A 20,466-nucleotide genomic window follows, 5' to 3' on the forward strand; every position below is an offset into this window, starting at 1 on the left:
TTAGATTACTATATAGTCATCATATTTTACACAAAATATTCAATCGCACAGTATATATACAGATTTAATAACAAATTTCAATCTTCAAAATGTACACCCCTGTTTATGAATAGACTCACCCAGATTACCTTTCCTTTTGAAAGCAGAACAACGCAAAATTAAAAGAATATTCTTTAATTGATTTAAAATAATGAAGGATGAATGAAGATGATGAACCTTTCAACTATATTCTATAATTCTTTTCTATGAGAAAATGGCAATTTTTACTATACTTATGACTTAAAGATGTATTTTAGTATTGTTGTGATCTCTTGTGTTATTTTGCGATCTATGATGTTTGGCGGGAACATTCAAGATGGCGGAAGGAGACTCGAGAATGTCTCTGTTGTCTGCAGGTGGAAAAGTGGCTCAAGACACAGCTGATAAGAGTAAGATAAACTCACCTGGTTGGCCACAGAGTTGACTGGATCTTTTGTGAAGCTCTCTGATTGGTTATTCGTGTTAATGAGATTATGTTTAGCTTGGCAGCTTGCAGCTAGCAATTATAAATATGACATCTGTTGGACAACACAAACAAAAATGGATGCTGTGGGTGAAGACGTTGAACCGCCCGATCGTAATATACTAATATATCTTCCTTTTCCGTTTGGCTAACATTGTACAGACAAATTTGTTATTTGGAGATTAGTAACTGGTCTGACTGAAAGACCATTTACATCGTGCGAACGAAGTATTTTTTCGGGAACTACAAATTTTGCTTTCAGGTGCAGGCTTGTTTTATACAATATGCATTTATGCAGTCTTATACATTAGCCCTATCAACAGGGCTAATGTATAAGACTGCAAGCAAAAGAAGACCTCCAACAGTCGCCGCAGTTAACTCCTACCCTGATCCCGAACTATCATGGTTTTCAAGAAGAATTAAAACTATACAGCTGTCATGGCTGCTATAACTGAATTTGGAGGACTGCCCAGTGCAATGGAGTATAGGGAGGGTTGGAGAAGGGCCATGAGCACCCGTGATATCGTTATGACCAGATGATGATAACTAAATGACACTACAACGTTACAGTTTTTGTTCATTTTTGTTTACGATTTGATGTATTTGCAACTTGTACTGTACTTATAAGACGCTCTACATTGTCGCTGTGGAGCACTACCGGTAGTATAGGAATAGGATTATGTCATATGATATTGTCAACTGTTGTTTATTCCGTATATTTTAGTTTTAATCTGAGTTTTAATCTCCCGCTATATAGTTTACAATTTTAAGAAGTATGAATGTAGATGTTTTACAAACCACTGTAAAAAGGCAACACAATTTAGACACAGTGTTTGCAATATTGTACTTGAAGAATAAAGTTTCAGTTTCAACTTATTTTGAATAATGGTATGCTTGTGTACACCTTCAATGAATATCCAATTAGATTTTCAACTGTTGAATCCAATCTGTTCACCTGTTCCATTTCTAGTTAACCTGAACCTCCCGGTGCACATTACTGGCAGAGATGCCCAGAAGAACCCTGAGTTTGTGAAGCTGCTATCGACCCTGTCACACAGACTAACACACACAGGCGTCAGTAAGGGTCTGCAGAAGGATGTAGAACAGGTAAGATGTTTTTGTTTTTGGCGGCTAGCATCATTGGGAGTGGGCCAAAGCTAACAAGGCTAGCTGTCTCCAGCTTTACATTTTTTCCGTCCCACTCATTGTTTGGGAGCCCATGTTATTGACTTTCGTTATGATATAGAGTTCTTCCATTTAGAAGGGGGCAGGATGAAGGGGCTCGTCAGTGAACTAAGAAATACAGCATATATATCTTATGATGTTACATGAACCATACACGTGTTTGTACATGTATAAACTTGTTCAAAATGTTATATGATTTGTTTGTTTTCTTTATCTTAGAACTTTATACATCTTATGGAAAAAATAAAAAAACTTCAGAACTTCAGCAGAGTTCACATGCATGATAGTAAAATATGTTCATGCAATTAAACATTTTGAATGTGTACAAATATCAGAACTTGTGATTACTACATGAATGTACAGATGAATGACTCACAGCATACTTTTGTAACACAAGCAATGTGTGTTTGGTGACTTTTTTTGTTGTCTGTTTCAAACTTTGAATCCAAGGCAAAAGAGCAGATGAGAAGAGAAAAAGCGGCTTGGCTGCAGGCAGGCGCCCTCTATCATGAGTTGGAAGAACTGCTCCTGGACCATGACATCAGAAAACAAGAGTCTGAAATACCTGCTGCTGAAACCCAGGTCTGGCTGTTTCCTTGTTACAATTAATTGACATGTACATGTGTCCTTTTTCACAACAGGCCTTTGAGCTGTCAGTAAGTGGACTGAGATTTTCTACATTCTCGCTTGGTGTAAAGTCACCAACAGCACACGTTGTTGTCCTGCATGCCTTTTTCCCTAAAGCCTAACCAGTCGTAATTCAGTCATCCCTGGGCCGGGGTGTAACATTCAATTCGCGTGTTCCAGACCAGTTCATATTTTACGGTATTGCACGGGCTTGGAAGTTGTATTGCACGGGCTTCCATCGAACAATTTGAATGCGATTCGTATGCGCCGGATTCGCTTCTGCCAAAAATTTGGTTTTGTACAGAGAACTTTGTTTCCCAGTGATCTTACCAACCTGATGAAACTTTTCATGGATGTCTGGACCAAATGCTTTCTATTGTTCCCCCACTAGTTCTACACTGCTGTGCAGGAGTGTTTGACGACTGCAGAGGTATGTGAGTACCTGGAGTGTGGCCCAGATGGTAGGAAGGACGTCACCTTACTGGGACTCACGCGAGAGCAACTTCAGCAGAACAACCCACATAGGAAGGTCTGTATGTTACGGTGTTACTGTAACAACTAGCAAATTGTGCTACGTACACAAGATATACTATATCGATATGTATTGTATTCTAAGGTATATTGTAATGACTTTTTAGTCCGTTTATTGTAGGTCATGTTTACGTTGCACATTCGTCTGTACTTTTGTGGGTCAGTCCTTACCAGCGAGAGCCTTGGCTGACCCAGTGTAATGAATTATCTCATTCTCAATAAATACAAAAACAAATAACAGTTACTCAAGCAACTGACAGCATCCACTACCTTTTGCCGATATCTTGCGTATCTTATGTACCTGGATATCTAACCTTAATTGACGTATATGTATGTGCTACGTACAGTATCTGTATGCTTGCGGCACTCACTGGACTGATACTGGACCGGGGATCAATTTAAACCGGTTGAAAATTGATGAATTTCAGAAGACTGACTTTCGACTAAAGCAAAGTCAGAGTTACCTTAGTATGTTAGGTACGTGTAAAATGTACTTAGTAGCAAGTAAAGGCTTTTGGAGAATTTGGAAAATCCCAATAGATTATGTTGTTATTCATAATAGCACTGCTACGATTTACATGTACACATGTAATTTCAATTTTGTTGCTGTTTGTTCATTTGTTTTGTTTATATTTCTGTGAGGTAGGATTTGAAGTCCTTGCAGAAGAAACTGGTGCCCTTAGTAGAAGAGAGACTGAAGAAGAAATGCACAGCAGTGTTCAGTTTCCACGAATCTTCCAGCAATCTTTCCACTGGTGAGTAAAGATGACTGCAACAATAGCTCATTGAAGGGTGGATACCGGTCCAGAGCGTTCACGTCTGTTACACGTCAGAACCAGGTCCTTCTATAGATCTGGACCTGATCAAATTTAGTGTACTGATTCATAGCCTTATGTACCACTAAAGCCTGGGAATGCCATCTTGAAATAGAAAAAGATTGTAGAAAAAAAATGATCTGCAATTTTCAAAACCAAAAGTACACGGTTCAGTGTTATGTTATGTTCTTAAAAAGGATTTCAAGCCATGTATATTGTTGGAATGTCAGGTGGAATTTAATTATTTTAAGTAGAAAAGGATGTTGTATAATCTGCTCTTGTTTTTTAGACCCAGGTGAACTCCTGTTTGCCAAGGCGTCTCAGCTTCCCCTGGTCCTGGAGAGGGAGAGACTTGATCTACAGGAGAAGAAGAGACAACTGCAGCAGGACAGGGCAGCCAGGGACAGGCAGTTCTGGCAATACTACCAGGTCTTCACTCTTTGTTTATTTATCATTTGCACATAAAAAGGTAAAGGTAGTCCCAAAGCCATTGGGGTAGTGGGTTGTTATCCACTGTGTATCGGGCATGGTATTGAAAGGCAGAGCCCATCCCTCTCCTTCCACCGCCTTTTACCTCCCAACTGAAGTCAGGTACAGATTTTCACACCTAGGTGGAATGAAGAAAGCTGTGTTAAGTGCTTTTGCTAAAGACACAACATCTAGCCAGGAATGCCAGGAATTGAACCTGTGAGTGTGACCTCTTGATCTTGTGTCTGCTAGCCTTAAGCCACTTGGCCATTCAATGCCACATTAAAAGAAACAAATCATTTACTAGCATGAGTGAAAAAGAATATGCAGGGAAGACCAGAAACTTATAAGGTTTTTTGTGGGTCTTCCCCCAACTGAGATACCCAAGGTGGTTCCTAATACTTACGAGGGGTGATCAATAAGTCCTCGGCCTCACCCAGAAGTAAGGTGCACAACTCAAATTTCGGGGCATAATTATGTAGTATGACATCATGTAGCCATATCCATCAAATTTCAAATCATTGTGGTCAATACTTTTTAGTCGACGTCCATTTGAAAACTAGTAGGTAAGTGACGAGAAAAACAAGGGTGCACTGTGATCGGAGCTGTGTGCTTCGCGTTCCTCATGCCATGAATCAGCATTAAATCTTCGAAGACATTGTCAAAATGTTTGATGAAGATTCTCTTCTTATTTCAACTAAAAGGAAGTGGGTATCTGACTTTCAGCAGAGCAAGCTGACCTGCACATTTCAGGTCACAGCACACTTGTCTATGTTTTTATCCTTCTACCTCACCTAATGTTACTGGGTGTCGCCTGCAAAGTAATGATCACAATGATTTGAATGTTGGTATAAATGCATAAAAGACTTTATACTTTGAAATTGTTCCCCAAAATTTGAGTTGTGCACCTTATTTCTGGGTGAGGCCGAGGACTTATTGATCACCCCTCGTACATGTACCTTAGGTTGGCGGAAAGGGTGGTCCAGTCCGGACAGCAGAAAAAGTGGTCCAGTCTGGTCAGATTTTACACCACTGGATGTTATGGATTGTTATTGCAACAAGTTTGTCTACTTGTGGTACAGATCCTCCTCCAAACGTTGGAAAGTCTGGAGAGAATTGTGAAACATCATCGTCTGAAGTCTCAACTGGAGAACAACAACGTCATCAGTGAATGGCTCGTCCAACGCTTTGATGCCATGGAACTTAAAATCAAGTAGGTGTTGATGTGTTTGTTTGGTTTGTTTGTTCGTTTGTCCAGACCCTTGTGGTGCCTAGTGGAGCAAAGGGCAGCAAGTTTCCTTGCTGTTCCTGCAGCAGGGTATATTTTTGAAGAGAGAGCCCTTTGAAAATATGAAATTGATTGTATTGCAATTGTAATTTTAATGTGTTCTAGAGATATACTGTTTATAAAACTGCTTGTTTCAAGAGCTCGTCAGCATAGTTTTGGGTGTAACCAAGACTTGTACTCTTCTATCAAATCATTTTTTAATCTTAATATGCAGTTTTTGACGAACCAAGTTTTTGCTAAAATAATGTAAGTCATATATAACACACAGAAATGAAGTGTTTTGAGCCCTGTATTTGATAATGTAGAGTGTGTAGTAGTTATGTCATCCTGATTTTTTGCTGTCTGTCTCTGAACAGGGTAGTGGAGACACAGGTTCTCTGTGACACATACACAGCAGACACAGTAACAGCACTCAAACAGATCAGGTAAGGCTGGATTGAACCCTACATTTAAAAGTTAGAGACCGCAATATATGAGAGATTGTACAATCCCACCCTCAACAGGGAAGGATGCCTACATGCCAAAATGTCAGGCACTTAAAATAGGCATCAATATCTTAAGTATAAAGTATGTTTTGACTATAAATACCCTCAGGTTTAAAATTTCATTCTCAAGGGTAACAAAGATCAAACACTTCTCTGGGCTTCAGTGAAGGTTAGACATCCAGCTAATTAGATAAGCAAGGTAACAGTTACTCAAGCAACTGGATCTGTCTTGTTGAATTTTCAGTCACTGACGAAATCTAGTGGATGCTACCTGAAACGTCTGTTTACAAAATCTTTCCAGTTGCTTGAGTAACCGTTACCTTGCAGAACTTCTCTGGGCTCTTCCCCCACAAGAGCAACAGAATACATGTAAATGGACATAGAACAACACGAATGACATGTATTGTAAAACAGCAAGGGATTTTATTGTCTATTTATTTTGACAAGTGTACAATGTGTATATCCCACCTCCATGAAAGTCAATGTTTCTTTCTCTCCTTTCCTGTAGGAGGCACCTGGACAGCACTCCCTATGACAGCGAGTACATGCAGAGTGTCCAGCAGCTCCAGGCCTACAGATCTGTAGGGATGGGCTTCGACAGCCTGGTACAGGAGTACGGGAAACTACAAGAGGCCATCGAGAACAAGAAGTGGGGACTTACAGAGCTACAGAAGACATGTTAACTTGTCAGAATATGAGAATGGATGGGAATGATAGCCTGGACTAAAATGGGGACTTACAGAGCTACAGAAGACATCTTAGTCAGAACGATATGGTATGGCATATGAGAAAGGATTGGAATGATACTGGGTCGAATTGAGCTTTAGTAGCTGGCCCACCACTATAATCGCAAATCATTGAAACTCACAGGAATTGTATGAAAATAAACAGAATAGTTGCAGTCTTTTTGGTGTGATTTAGGTTCTTTCATCCCTTGAATACATCAGGGTTGAACTTCGGTATAGAGTCCAAATGGGTATGATTTAAAATCTGACTAAACATATTCAAAACTGGGTAAGAATATAAAGAATTTGCACTTTTGCTTAAATCAGGCTGGTTATGGTGAATCACAATTATATGTAAGCTATGGAGCTATAATAATAATAATGGTTTATTGGTCAGAAATTACCCATGCAATGGCAGCCAGTGCTGATTTGTTGCAGGGTTTACAATCACATAATACACAACAGATACATGTACATATTTGCTCCACACTTGCACTTTGTGAAATCTTTGTGAAACTGTCGCAAGGGTCTGGGCGACTGCCATTCGGCGCCAGCAGGTGACCTCAATATGACCTTCCCCAACCGAAGTCAGGTACCCATTCACACCTGGGTGGAGTGAGGAAAGTTGTGTAAAATGCCTTTCCCAAGGTCACAACATGGGGGCATAGCAGTGGTTTCGAACCCAGGACCTCTCGGTTCCGTGCAAAACACCCTACCGATTGAGCCACACGATGCCACATGCTATGTATAAAAGTCTGCATTGCTACAGCTACTAACAGATTTGCAGTTCATAGTTCTTGTAATGTATCATAAGATGACATGTTTGCTGTTTAAAAATTCGCAAACTAATTCACACCATTCAAAATATATTCTTTAGTTCCAAAGCCAAGTGCGATAATAATACATGTATATCAGGCTTTATCAGGCTGAAGTATGACACAGGCACAGCAGCGATTTGCAAAAAAAAATTACATGTACACTTTCCCAAATGCAGAGTGCTAAAGAAAGCAGTATGTACCATTTTTAACGTCTTTGGTATGACTTAGCTGGGGATTGAACTCATTACCTAATGTGTGCAAGGCAAACATTCTACCCACTAAGGCCATAGACCAGATTTTATCAGACTGAGCTGTCTTTTTGTGCAGGTTTTACTGTATTGTAAATCTTGTAACTTTAGAAGTTTAGTTTTTACGGTGACCTCTCTACAGCAAATTCATTACACCCCAAATATGTCCCTGGTATGACCACTGTACTAAAAACTGTTTCAAACAAGAATTAAAACCACAGAAAAAGTAAATCAATTTACAGTAATCTATTGCCATGAGATGGGCAATGTCCTACATACAAAAACGTATGCAATAGACACATGTTGAAATAAACTCTGGCCAACAATATTTACACACAGCGAACAATACTCTGTGAGGTAATTATCAGATAGAAAAGGACATAATTACAACATCACTGTTCACAACTGAGATTTCTTTAACAACAAATGCTGTAAAAATTCACTTAAAACACATCTTTATGTCTCCTTTGTCATCCTCAATTGAGATGAAGCATGCTACTTTTTCAAGTAGGTAGTACAAATGTAGTACATGTACAATGTGGCTTCGTTATGGCTTCGTTGTGGCATTGTTAGCCAATCAAATTGGGCCAGTCCTACTCTTCTTAAAAAGTGTTGGGTTATTACCATAATTTACTCAATACATAATTTCATAGGATAGAATATTCCCGATCGACCTCTTTCCAAAAAGCACCATTGCGAAATCTGCACTTAACTTGCAAGAGCACAATCTGGCGGGAACGTGTCTGAGTTAGGTGGAAATTCAAATCGGAATCAGAAGGTAGACCTATTACAATTACCTTCCAACCATCGTTTTTCGTCTAAACTCACCAGACTGTGCTCTCGCGAGAGCAGATTTCGTACTGTCTCACAAATATTGAGTCATAAAATACAATAAACAATTAATAAATAGTCCAACAAGGTAAATTGTAGACTTTGTTTTCTAGCGTTTCGTTGCGCTCTTAGAATCAATATCAGAGACTGCAATCACAGCAAAGCAGTGGTTACAATAGGTAAAATTTGCATATCATACACTGCAGCCAAGTGACAAGGCATTATTTGGTAGTGTAGCAGCTATACAGGTAGTATTTTTGCACTGTCATCCACAACATTCCATATGTCTTCTGATTCAGTAGCACTGCACTGCAATACAAGTATTTAACCTTTAGCACATAGAAGTAGCTGTTTGGCACCCAATCCCCTATTGGTTACAGAGTTAGGCAGCAGGGAGAAGGTTAAAAAGTTTGGCAAGGCAAGCACACAGACCATACTGCACTGTCAATGTCTACATCACAATCAACACTTCAAAACACAACATTTTTGGCGATGCTTCGGGGCTGGGGCCTTTGTGAAGTCTGGTAGAAAGGTAAAAAATCTATCATCTTCTGCTACGCAGGGCTCAAAATACTGGGTGCATTATTGTGCACCTTTGCATACCCAAAATTGGAGCAGTGCACCTCAATATTTTTGTATGCTATAAGGTAAAGATACTATTGTACACTAGTATTCAGAATATTCTTGAAATGTAAGTACTTTATTACTTGTTTGAAATCTTGAAGTTAGCTATAGAATTACAGATTGAAGTTCTTAAGAGAGGCAGTAGCATTAAACTTTGTAATTTAATGTTTTGCTGACATTCAACTTGATGTTATATTGTGCACCAAAAATTACTTTTGTGCACCTGATTTTGTTTCCGTGCACCAGCTTCTAAAAATGAATTTCGAGCCCTGGTTACATCACTATAATTGTTACAAGGTTACGTAGAAAGCAGAAGAGATAGGGATGTCATGGACGACAAGCTTGTGAGCGCTAATCGGATTTCTTAGCCCAAATCATGTCGTCAGCACGCGGCTTCGCCCCAGTCACCGCTGTGATGGCCTCCTCCAGGCGACACCAGAAGTTCACCAACTCCAGAGGATAGTTCAGCCATCCTGGGGAAAACACAAAACTGTTGTAATGCTGTTTGATCATCCATATAGTCTATATAAGACAGGACACATTGTACTTTTACTCATTGGAGCCCTAAACCATCGAGAAAGGCCCGCAAAGGCGAAACTAGCCTGGTGTCGGCTTGAATAAAGTTCTAAATGGGAACTTTCTGAAGATGTGGTGTGAGTGTGTACAGTTGACTTGAGGTTGTCCACTACTATTTGCCTACTGTTCTATCATTCAGATGCTTGTGACACATACGGCAGTAAGGAAAGTAGGAGGATATATTTTTACAGGGAGGAGTTGCTTGCCTTTCCCCTTTTAAGTGCTCAAGGCATCTCAAACAAGGGACCTCCATTTTACGTCCCTTCCTAAAGACAGTTGTAGCCCCAACCCAAATGTTCTGACCCAGGATTGAACTGTGATCTCCCAGTTATCAACTAGTTGGAGCCAGGAGCTTATCTGTGAGGCTGCTACCAGATGAGCTATAGGAACATCCCCATGATGTTCTATACCTGTTGCTATACAGTAGTATTTGATGTTCTATACCTGTTGCCATACAATAGTATTTGATGTTCTATACCTGTTGTTATGCAGTAGTATGTGATGTTCTATACCTGTTATTATACAGTAGTACAATGTATGTAGAAATGTTCCATACCTGTTGTTAAACAGTAGTACAATGCCAAAAATAATTTCATCAGGTTGGTAGAACATAGAGTATTGGAGATTCTTTTTACACAACCGGTAATTCTCACCTGCTGACGTTTCGGTGTCTGTCAGTAGTACAATGTATGTACAAATGTCTAACACCTCCGTGAATAGTCTAACACCTGTTGTTATACACTAAATACAGTATTATGTACAATATCATGTTCGATACCTGTTGTTATACAGTAGTATGTATAATATTATGTTCCATACCTGTTGTTATACAGTAGTATGTACAAATGTCCTACACTTGTTGTATACAGTATTGTATACAATATTATGTTCCATACCTGTTGTTATACAGTAGTATATACAAATGTTCCATACCTGTTGTTATACAGTAGTATGTACAAATGTCCTACACTTGTGGTTATACAGTATTGTGTGCAATATTATGTTCCATACCTGTTGTTATACAGTAGTACGTCTCGTGTGGTGAGACATGGTGGATGCGGTGATGGCGTCGCGGCAGGATGAGGTGGCAGTCCTGTAGAAATGTGACCCACCGCGGCAGGCCGAAGTAGGTGTGGGACCACTTGTGAATCTGGTTGGTCAACATCACGAAGAAGGCCAGGAAGAAGATGAAGCACTGCCTTGTGTACGTGTTGTGGATCTCCAGGGGGCTCAGAGTTACAAAACTGCAACATACAAACAGTTATTGAACGAGCAATATATGGAAGTCTTCCACGGCTGTCTCAAAAGCTCACCCACCGTCGAGTAACATTTGCTGGGCACTGCTGTCCAGCCAAGCAGGAAATAGTCTCATCTGTCCTTCTATGGAAACCAAGAGGTCGAGTGCATTGCAGAAGTTTGACTTTTACTGACACTTTAGTTAGACACTGGAATTGAATATGAACATTTAGAAAAAATGATGCTGGATAGGGCAATGTGGAGTGAAATATGTACTTCTTGTCTGGTCCCGGCTGTTATAAGCTGATAGATGATGATGATGGTTGAATGAGAGTCTGTAGGACACCTACATGAAGTACTTATGGTGTTTGCAGTGTGGGCTACTACTAGTACTACATGTAGTAAGGTGTTTGATACCCTCTTTACCAGGTATAACAATTTCCTTAAAACCTGTTTCCATTTATGTCCAGGTAGGTAGTTATTTATTACAACACTAGGCAGTAACCAAGACAGTGTAACAAGCAGGAGCCTAACATCTGTTTGGAGAGAAGCTAATTGACCCCAGAGCTTGTATACAACTGTGTACCATTAAGCAAACGACAGCTGATTTTTGTGGCTGTGCCACACTTCCTCCAAGATGTTGGGGTTGATCTATAAATAGTATAATTCTCCAAAATCTGAAAATACTGCTACGGTACCCAACATCGCTATGCTTCTTTAGGACCTCAATAACTACCAGCATGACAAAATTCAAACAGATCTATGAAAAGGATCTTAAGTTATAGCTGTGAACACTCAGACAAAAACAACACCTCTGGCTGAGGTTATTGACCTACTCCTCAAAGGTGACAATGTTTTATTGTGTTGTATAGTATTATAAAGCACAAACTCCTTACTTGTAGACTTGGTAGGCTGAAACCACGACGGTAAGAAGGCAGTTGTCGCCATTAGTTTCGATGAAGTCATGACGAGTGATCGCTGTCGGATCAATGTGATGTTCTCTGAAGGGACGCAGGAAATTCTAGAGTATGGAGGAGGAATAAAACACGTGTAAAAATACACATAAAAATGAAATAGAAATAAAATGCATGTAAAAAGCACCTGTGAGATCCCTACGACCAGATGATGATGAAAAATACATAGTCATTGTAACCGTATTTTCTTTGCATTGCTTTACAAACATGTCTTACAGGGAAACCTTAAACTTTCAAAAACAGGGGGAGGGGACACATTGCTTTTTCCTATATTCTGAGCTACATGTACTTCTTTCACATTCTTGTCATGTGACATGTACTGTTATAAGGTACTAGCTAGCTCTGCCTGAAGTGTTGCCCAAAAAAGTTGTATCATTCAGACCCTTGTAGTGCCTAGTGGCACACAGGGCAGCAAGTATTCTTGCTCTTTCAGTAGCAGGGTATAATTCTTACAGGGAGGGGTTGCTAGCTCTTTAACATGCTCGAGGCACCTCCTCGAATACTGGACGCCCATTTTACGTCCCTTCCGAAAGATGGGAGCTGCCCCAACTGAGAGGTCCTGACCCAGGAATAAACCAGGGTTTCCCAGTTAGCAACTAATTGGACCCAGGAGCTGAACTGTGAGACTGCTACCAGTTAAGCTATGGCAGAAATCATAGTTGTATCATAGTGTAAGTGTTTTTCTGGATAATACCAACCTTGCCCACCACAGGGACATCTATTGAACCCCAGGTGTCTGCGCCCCAGTGAACCAGGCCAGAGAAGAAGTCAGCCGCAACAATCCCTGCCACTGGAGTCACAGAAAGAAATCATCCATGTCAGCTATGAACAACTGTGATATACTGATACAGTAACTGGTGGTAAGTTGAATCAGAAGTGAAAACTAAAAGGGAAATGTTTGCGGCAGTTTTATGTTCGAGAATTAAAAACCACCACAGTGTTTCAATCATGACCTTTAAACCGCCGCAAACACTCCTACCGTGAAATCAAACCCCTGTGCACATTTCCCTTTTTACACTATCTTTTGGGAGAAGTCCATATGAAGCATGGCACTCAAAGTCAAAGCTGGTATGTATATTTTACTCTTCTAACTTGAGCCCCGGTCACATACGTTGTACAATAACGCCTAGGGTTCTGTGGCGTGCTAATAGCAAGCCACAGAACCCAAGGATAATCGCAGGTAAGCACAGCACTATCCTCGCGGGAACAATCCTATCGTAGGTGTATCGTACAATGGATGTGACTGGGGCTTTAGAGCTTACTTGTGTTGTTTAATGTATGTTTTGCACAAAGAAAGCTTTCATCTGGATATCATTGTGAACATCCTACTGGTTCTACATCTGCAGTCGTGGTAACGTCCTGCAGTTGCAATCAGTCTTTCTTCAATTGGAGAACATATCATCATTCAAATTGACCTTTAACTGTTGAGGTGTTACTGCAATATATAGCAAAGCTGCATTGTGCTACTAGCTAATGTAAAAGCAGCATGCTTCGTCCTCAGTCATATTTTACCAATAGCATATGCATAATATATATAATATAATTATCATAACAAAAACTGGTTTCACACACCATGCTTTGCACAGAGTTCAGCACTTCTTCCTGCTTAGTAAGATATTTGTAACTGGTAATCTACCATGATTTTTTAACTGCAGTTGGAAAATTGTCAGCCAGGGCCCAAGAACAGGAAGTGACCATATCAGCAGCCATTTCACACGCAAAAATCGTTATGTGACAGTCACTGATATGGAACATGATGAAATCTTCTTGTGGGTACATAATAGATGATACCATAACTTTAACTGACCAATATGGTGCCACCATGCTTTACTTAACTCTTGAAACTATCATCACACGAAGGCGGTCCTACCTGCTGACAGAAAGATTGCGAGAGAGTTGTCCCACTGGAAATGGTAGCACAGAAACCCGAATGTGACAGCCAGCAGCGGGAAGCACAGCCCGACACTAAGAATCTCTTGTAGTCGCTTGCCTGTGTGCAAAAGTAGACAACACAGAAAACAAAATCATGAGCTTTTATGTCTATCAGAAAATCTTTCACAAACTTGAGTTGCTTTTGTACACTTATTGGAGCAAAACTGTTGGTGTCAAAGATCAATACAGCAGAAATAGATTTATCAATCATGGATCGAACCATTTCAATTCTTTCAGAAGTGGTAACAATCAGTATAGCAAAGGAAAATCCACATATACCGGGATACTTATGTATCCGGTACACTGGTGCAAGTTAGACATCAGACAGACCTTAAGAACTCAAATTTTACCTACACTAACCTGCTTATATCCAGGTGGTTTATTTTGAGTCCTACATATAACACAGTATAAATTCATAATACTACAGCATAGTGCAATGTCCAAAGTCTATATCTACTAGTATACAGTACTAAGCAAAACCTCTCGCAGGGCATTATGCTTAGGGGAGTGCAGGTCGTGCCCTGGTGTGACCGGTGGTGGTGGTAGGACATACATGTATACCCAAAAAAAGTGGTCCATGAAAACATAAATTACAACAAAGTGAGGTGATTATGTACATATATGACACACTACCTTATGTCTATAGTTATAACAGAACCTTCTTAAAACAGAAGCAGACAGTTTAAACAAGTGAACAAAAAGTGCTGATCTGGTTCATGAATAAGTGTATACTACAGTAACAGACACAATTATGTTGACTGTTATTTCTCATTTCTGTATTATTACACTCATAGCTATGTATGATGTGTTAGGTGCCTCTCTGCTAGTAGCACACACAGGTGTTTGAAAAAAAATGTTGTTTCAGAAACGAAAGTTGTTCTCTATGACCATTGTTCTCTATGTGTCTTCTATCATCTGCAAAATGATCTTTAAGCAAACGATCAAGACCAGGTTACTTCGCTGTCTCGGTGGTGGGAGGGTGACTGCAACGCAAAATGGACTATCATGCATTATGTTATGTTTCTTACAACAGATCATAAACAAACAAAATGACACATTTTCCTACTACTACTCATGATAATCAGTAAATCATTTGTGATATTTGTATTCGTGGTGATTCAATGCCTGTCCCTCAGTTTTGTGAGAAAATAAAAATGATACATGTGTGGAATGTTACATTTAAAGTAGCAGAGATTATCAAAGGAACACCTTGTCTATGGTGAAAAAATTCTTATTGACAGGAAAGTCCCGTCATTACATGAAGTGCCAAAAAATCTATTGACTGGATGATCCTGTCAATAGTACCAAAATGTTTTTATTGATAGGAACATCCTGTCAATAGAGCTAAAATATTTTTTGTGCAAACAAATCTTGTTGACAGGAACATTCTGCGATAATCTTATATGGTGCCAGAAATTTATCATTGACAGGAACATCCTGTCAGGTGGCACCAAAGAATTCTCCAATTTGACATTTAGAACATCCTGTCAATAGCGCCAAAATTGTTATTGACAGGAAAGTCCTGTCAACAGCCTCTAATACTTATGTCCTCGGTCCAGAAAAATTACAACACGAGCTATATGTCAGACTGAAGGAATAGGAGCCCTGGAACATGCAACAGTCGCTAAGTCTAAGAAGTTCTTACATAAATGATAACGTTAAATAAATTATTTTAAGACCCCGGTGATATGCCGGGAAATCTTACCGCCAGAGTACAGATTGGCGAGCTCCTTAGCACCGGCATGTTGCGGCCCCCACCGCTTCAGGTTCCCTTCTACCGACGGAGGTTGTTCATTTTTGTTCGGATCATCTTCAGGCATGGAATTTTGCTGGATATATTCCGGATCGGCGTGGACCCCTCCCTCAGACGTAGCCATCTTGGAAAATTGTTGTGTAAAAAAATGTCACTTGCAACGAAATGCAAAGCGTAGAGTAAAGATGTAATAACCCTTATGATTCACACCTTTCTGTGCATATTGTCACCTGAAAAATAATAAATATTTCTACTGAAGATGATTAGGATTCGGATATCTGAGTTTTTAAAGCTTTTTGTCTAAAAATAACTGACAACGTTTGGATGCTATGAGATGGTCTGATGTGGATTATACCATTGAGTAGGGGTGTTTTCCCACCGTGTTGATGAGTTGTTCAAATTTTGTTGTTGTCATCATTTGAAATGTTGAAAGGTCACCGACATTAAAGATGTTTGGATGCATCGTAGCAGGAAGATTGGTAGGTATCAGGAGTGACTGTATGGTGTTCGATGACAGGCCAGATTCAGCTGTGCTGATAGTGCTTCTTGTGATAGGGGGAGGGGGGCATGTTACAATTTACCTTTACATTGTATATTTATCTATTTAGTACAGCAGAGTAGATTTGCATAGGGTATATTTAACGTTGGGTAACCTAAATTCGCGGGGTACTTAAATTCGGGATTTTTCGAAAACGGGGTATTTAGGGATATGTGCTAGATGCAACATAAGTAATACCGCTAGAAATGCAAACCTGACAGACTTACGTATTCAGAACACTGTCTGAAAAGCTTCGATAAGCATGGATTATAAGGCGACGAGGTCAAAAACTCTCCGTCCCTTATTGGAACAGTCTGAGGACTTCGTGGGAGAATTAAACAACATGGTTGTCGGCTGGTTTATAAGAAAAATGTCACATCCGCTTCCTGCTCAACACAATTATTTACAAGACAACTTATTACAATCTCTTTTGCTAACCTGCAACTGGATTCTAAGTGTGATCAATCATCAAAACTCCTCTCTGTTGCTACAACCTACGGCACGTGTATTTTCCCGCCGCCATATTGTTAACCAGAATCCTGTTGTCAAGCAGACGACAAAGGTTTGTGAGGAACACTTTTTTGTCTAAATGCTGCGTGTGATAGTGGACTGAGGAAGATATTTTCCTCAAAGTTTGCTCCTAACACAACAAGGAACACATGGACATAGTAGTATTACCATTGCTACGGCATCCAGCTAACTTCCCATGAATAATGTAACGTTACACGTTGCCCGATGATGACGATGGGCCGACTTTGAGTGAAGTTCTACCGACTCAACACACGGGTTGTACCCGAACTGGCCTGATGTGTGCGGTACGGCCGTTTTTTCGTGTATTTTTTTTACTTGGACACGTCTATATCCATAGCACTCTCCTCAGGCCAAGGATGGAACGAATAGCTGCTGTATAAAATGTGATTAGCGGTAAGATATTCAAGACGAATCTTCTCTCCCGAATTAATGTGCCCCCCTGTCCGACAGCACCGTAATTGTGCGTGCGGCGGACGGTAGTTTCAAGTTAAAATATTATTGTGTCAGCACGACTAGAGACAAAATGTACCATATATATGATTAGTGCAAAGATAGTACATGATACTGACAGAATTATAGAAAAAAAGGATGGTTTATTGTTCTGCTAGATTGATTTCAGTCAACCATTATCGGAAAAATCCCGAATTTATGTTACCCAACGTTACATGTATAATAGAGTCAATCAATCAATCTTCAGTGGGAATCAACTAGCTGCTGATGCATGGCGACTGTAGACAACTCTCTCCAGAATGTTCTATTTTGGGCACAGGACCCCCTCCAGTTGGCTTGGTCCTCCCTCCCAACTGTTAACATACAAGAGGAATGTCGGACGACTCGGCCCATTACCAACTCGGCCCAGTCAACTCGGCCCATTTCCCTAGTCAACTCGGCCCATCTCCCTAGTCAACTCGGCCCCAAAACCTTAAAGTCGACAGTTTGAAGTTCTCTGACAAAAAGACGTGGTCTGTATTAAATCAAGTTGATTGCCTATAAGCGACGATGGTATGGGTCTCCAAAAACCACAAATTAAGTCAACAGTTCGAAGTTTTCTGACAAAAAACATGGTCTCTATGAAAATTATGTTGATCGCCTATCAAAAGCACCAGCGGTATGGAGCTCAGAAAACCTCAACAAGTCGAAGTTGTCTAACAATTAGGCAAGGAGACATTGTTACTTAACATGTACATGTATGTTACTACCCATGACACGGCGGGTAAACATTAGAAATTGCAGTCATGAGGTTGTGGTTTAGAAGGTGTTTTTTTTTGTTGTTTTTTTATTTTGTGGAAATTTGGCGATGGGCCGAGTTGACCTCGGCAATGGGCCGAGTTGACCACCGCGATGGGCCGAGTTGACCAGATTTGCGATGGGCCGAGTTGGAAATGGGCCGAGTTGTCCTGATACCTACAAGAGCCCTCTAAAACTTTAAAGGAGATCAATGGTTTGCTTCAAGATTTTCAATAAAACTACATCACTGGAAGAACAGCCTACCTGACCGTAAACTTTTTTTAACTTCAACTTGACTTTTCTCCATTTCTTCTTTTGCTTCTGTTCCAAACAAATAATGTCAAAGTTTTTCTACTCTACTCTTGAGTAATGGGAATACTATATATCTAACAGTCTAAAGGAGGTTATAGGGACATCGTTAATCTAAGAATCCAGACATCCAGGCCATCTGTTCAGTCAGTCATTGCAATTTTATGTTTACCTTCACAGTCTTTTCTCCATTTCTTCTTTTGCTTCTGTTCCAAACAAATAAGGTCAATGACCTGGACCAGACCGCTGTCACCATGGTTACTGGTAAAGCAGCAGACACCCTGTGGTGTTCGATTACATAATGTAGCAAGTGTCAGGACAGAGCTGGAGGGGCTGGTCAACATATGTATGAAATTATGAATGTGTATGATTGTATCATTCCCAGGTGCAAACAGATCCACAACAGATGAGTGAAGCACAATTTGTCTTCAATCTCTCTGATGCGGACAGCATAAACCACATCGTCGTCTTCTTGACTGGGACCACTCCTTTCCCAGATGGACTTTGTGGTGCGGTGTACTTTGGCTACCCCAACCCCGATGGTATGGCGTGGCAATATCTTGGATACATCGCAAATGAGAAACCAAGTGCAATTTTTAAGGTTGCAAAGGTCAAGCCAGGTAAACAATTTCCATAAGATTATGTACATTTCTTCAAAGTGATTTGTGTATTTTTCATAAAATTTGTAAAAATTTCATAAAATTTGTGGGAATGCTTAGGCCCCCTGATATATTGTACAGAAAATGCTATCTATACCTTAGCCAGTTTTCTATATCAAACCTACTTGGTATCAGTGATAACATTATACAAATAAAGATATTGATGATAATAATGATAAGGTTATATTGCTTCGTATAGATTTACATCAGGACAGGTTCATTTTCCTTTTTCATCAGAAATCCAGAAAAACTGCAGCTGAACGTATTTATGAAATGATCAAAAGTTTGCTTTTAAGTTCATAGAATTTTACAGTCCTGTAAAAATGACTGAAGAATTTCACACACTGAATCTTCCCTCTTGCTATCTTGATGCAGGGGACGAGACTTCCAAGAACATGTTTGGCCAGCTCATGCCAGGGCAGCAGAAAATGGCTCAAATTGGCATTTCTGTGGAACCAGCGGCCCAGATCGCCCAGCAGACGCCCCCCTCCCACATCACTCCATCCACAGTTAGCACCTTCCAAGAGTTCACCAGAAAGATGTTGGAGAGCTTCCACAACTACGCCTCGTCGTTCGCGTTGACACAAGCTCAAATGGTGCCCGAGCCAAACAAATCCTTTGTGCCCTTGAATGTCCTTCAACAGTGGTTTGATAATTTTCAGAGGAGACTAGTGCAAAATCCAAACTTTTGGAAAACATGAGCAGATTTTTAACCGATTCATTACCAATTATCAAACTCAGCTCTCATAATTCTCATACCACATTTAAAAAAAAAGGTGCTATTTTAAAGGTATTTTCAAAACTGTCTTGTACACCTGGATATCTAAAGTGTACATATCTTTGGGATTACTGTTGCTGCATTAATAGACTCTTTTAATTCACCATTTTGTAATGCGATGTTACTGATGGCAATGACTAATCAGATGTTTTGTTGGGAAATAAAAGTATTTTTTGCCTAAAAAAGTGTACCAGTATGTGCCCTTTCTTGTAGTATGCTTCGGTGTCTTCCGAACTTGCGTTAGTACAGTGTACATATCTGCATGACCATCTATATTTTACTGATCTTTGAGGCTTGAGCCTAGCCTGAGTACCAGCCTCCGTAGTGACCGCTGGCTCAAAAAAATTCGCTTGCTAACCGTGGTTGTGAAGGTTGTACTTTAAGAAAAATTTAAAGTACGGAGGCTGGTACTCAGGCTAGCTTGAGCCCTCTAACATGATTTTTAGAGAAGAGAAAAAGAAATTTTTCTTAAAGTACAGAAAAAACAACTTTCAGACGCTTTTGCCCCCTCCCACAAAAAAAAAAAAGATGTAGATTACCTTCACAACATGAGTCTTTATCTTTAATCTGAACATCAGCACTTTGTACAATGCCATCTTCCCGCCCACGGCCCTTACTCTAGACTTCATTTAAGATAGATATCTACTCTTTAATAATACAATAACAAATGAATGGAACAAACGACATTGATCACTGTCCATATTTTAACTTCCACTTTGATAAAAAAATGTCAAATGTGTATTTGTGATGCCATTTAATGTGCAATTCTTACATTCTATGTTTAAAGATATATCAGGACATAAGTA

The 20,466-nt window shown here is 39.9% G+C and overlaps 3 protein-coding genes and 1 long non-coding RNA gene across 6 annotated transcripts; 2 read left to right on the top strand and 2 right to left on the bottom strand.

Moving 5' to 3' along the window:
• The first annotated feature begins 321 nt into the window (after nucleotides 1-321).
• LOC136438807 (HAUS augmin-like complex subunit 4) lies at nucleotides 322-6,805 on the top strand. Of its 2 annotated transcripts, none has more exons than XM_066433768.1 (9): nucleotides 322-428; nucleotides 1,473-1,609; nucleotides 2,138-2,269; nucleotides 2,706-2,843; nucleotides 3,492-3,600; nucleotides 3,950-4,089; nucleotides 5,211-5,341; nucleotides 5,773-5,841; nucleotides 6,410-6,805. In XM_066433768.1, exons 1-9 carry the CDS (start codon nucleotides 356-358, stop codon nucleotides 6,582-6,584), a joined length of 1,104 nt encoding a protein of 367 aa, XP_066289865.1. In that variant the 5' UTR covers nucleotides 322-355; the 3' UTR covers nucleotides 6,585-6,805. The 2 variants fall into 2 exon arrangements, with proteins under 2 accessions (XP_066289865.1, XP_066289864.1); XM_066433767.1 differs by lacking the exon at nucleotides 322-428 and adding an exon at nucleotides 565-616.
• A 1,118-nt stretch (nucleotides 6,806-7,923) lies between these two features.
• Nucleotides 7,924-15,770, bottom strand: LOC136438809 (plasmanylethanolamine desaturase 1-like). The gene is made up of 6 exons (XM_066433769.1): nucleotides 15,571-15,770; nucleotides 13,804-13,923; nucleotides 12,632-12,723; nucleotides 11,856-11,980; nucleotides 10,735-10,967; nucleotides 7,924-9,620 (listed from the first exon to the last, which is right to left on the bottom strand). The coding sequence occupies exons 1-6, from the start codon at nucleotides 15,740-15,742 to the stop codon at nucleotides 9,499-9,501; spliced, it is 864 nt and encodes a 287-aa protein (XP_066289866.1). The 5' UTR covers nucleotides 15,743-15,770; the 3' UTR covers nucleotides 7,924-9,498.
• A 181-nt stretch (nucleotides 15,771-15,951) lies between these two features.
• On the top strand, nucleotides 15,952-19,835 carry LOC136438811 (protein Hikeshi-like). 2 transcript variants are annotated; one of them, XM_066433771.1, is made up of 3 exons: nucleotides 15,952-16,097; nucleotides 18,609-18,843; nucleotides 19,258-19,835. In XM_066433771.1, exons 1-3 carry the CDS (start codon nucleotides 16,068-16,070, stop codon nucleotides 19,581-19,583), a joined length of 591 nt encoding a protein of 196 aa, XP_066289868.1. In that variant the 5' UTR covers nucleotides 15,952-16,067; the 3' UTR covers nucleotides 19,584-19,835. The 2 variants fall into 2 exon arrangements, with proteins under 2 accessions (XP_066289868.1, XP_066289870.1); XM_066433773.1 differs by lacking the exon at nucleotides 15,952-16,097 and adding an exon at nucleotides 18,165-18,184.
• LOC136438812 (uncharacterized) lies at nucleotides 17,261-18,118 on the bottom strand. Its single transcript, XR_010756466.1, has 2 exons — nucleotides 18,000-18,118; nucleotides 17,261-17,594 (listed from the first exon to the last, which is right to left on the bottom strand). It is a non-coding gene; the product is annotated as an uncharacterized lncRNA (long non-coding RNA).
• Nucleotides 19,836-20,466: the final 631 nt, after the last annotated feature.

Source organism: Branchiostoma lanceolatum, chromosome 7 (assembly GCF_035083965.1).
Source record: "Branchiostoma lanceolatum isolate klBraLanc5 chromosome 7, klBraLanc5.hap2, whole genome shotgun sequence".
NCBI classification, from domain to species: Eukaryota; Metazoa; Chordata; class Leptocardii; order Amphioxiformes; family Branchiostomatidae; genus Branchiostoma; species Branchiostoma lanceolatum.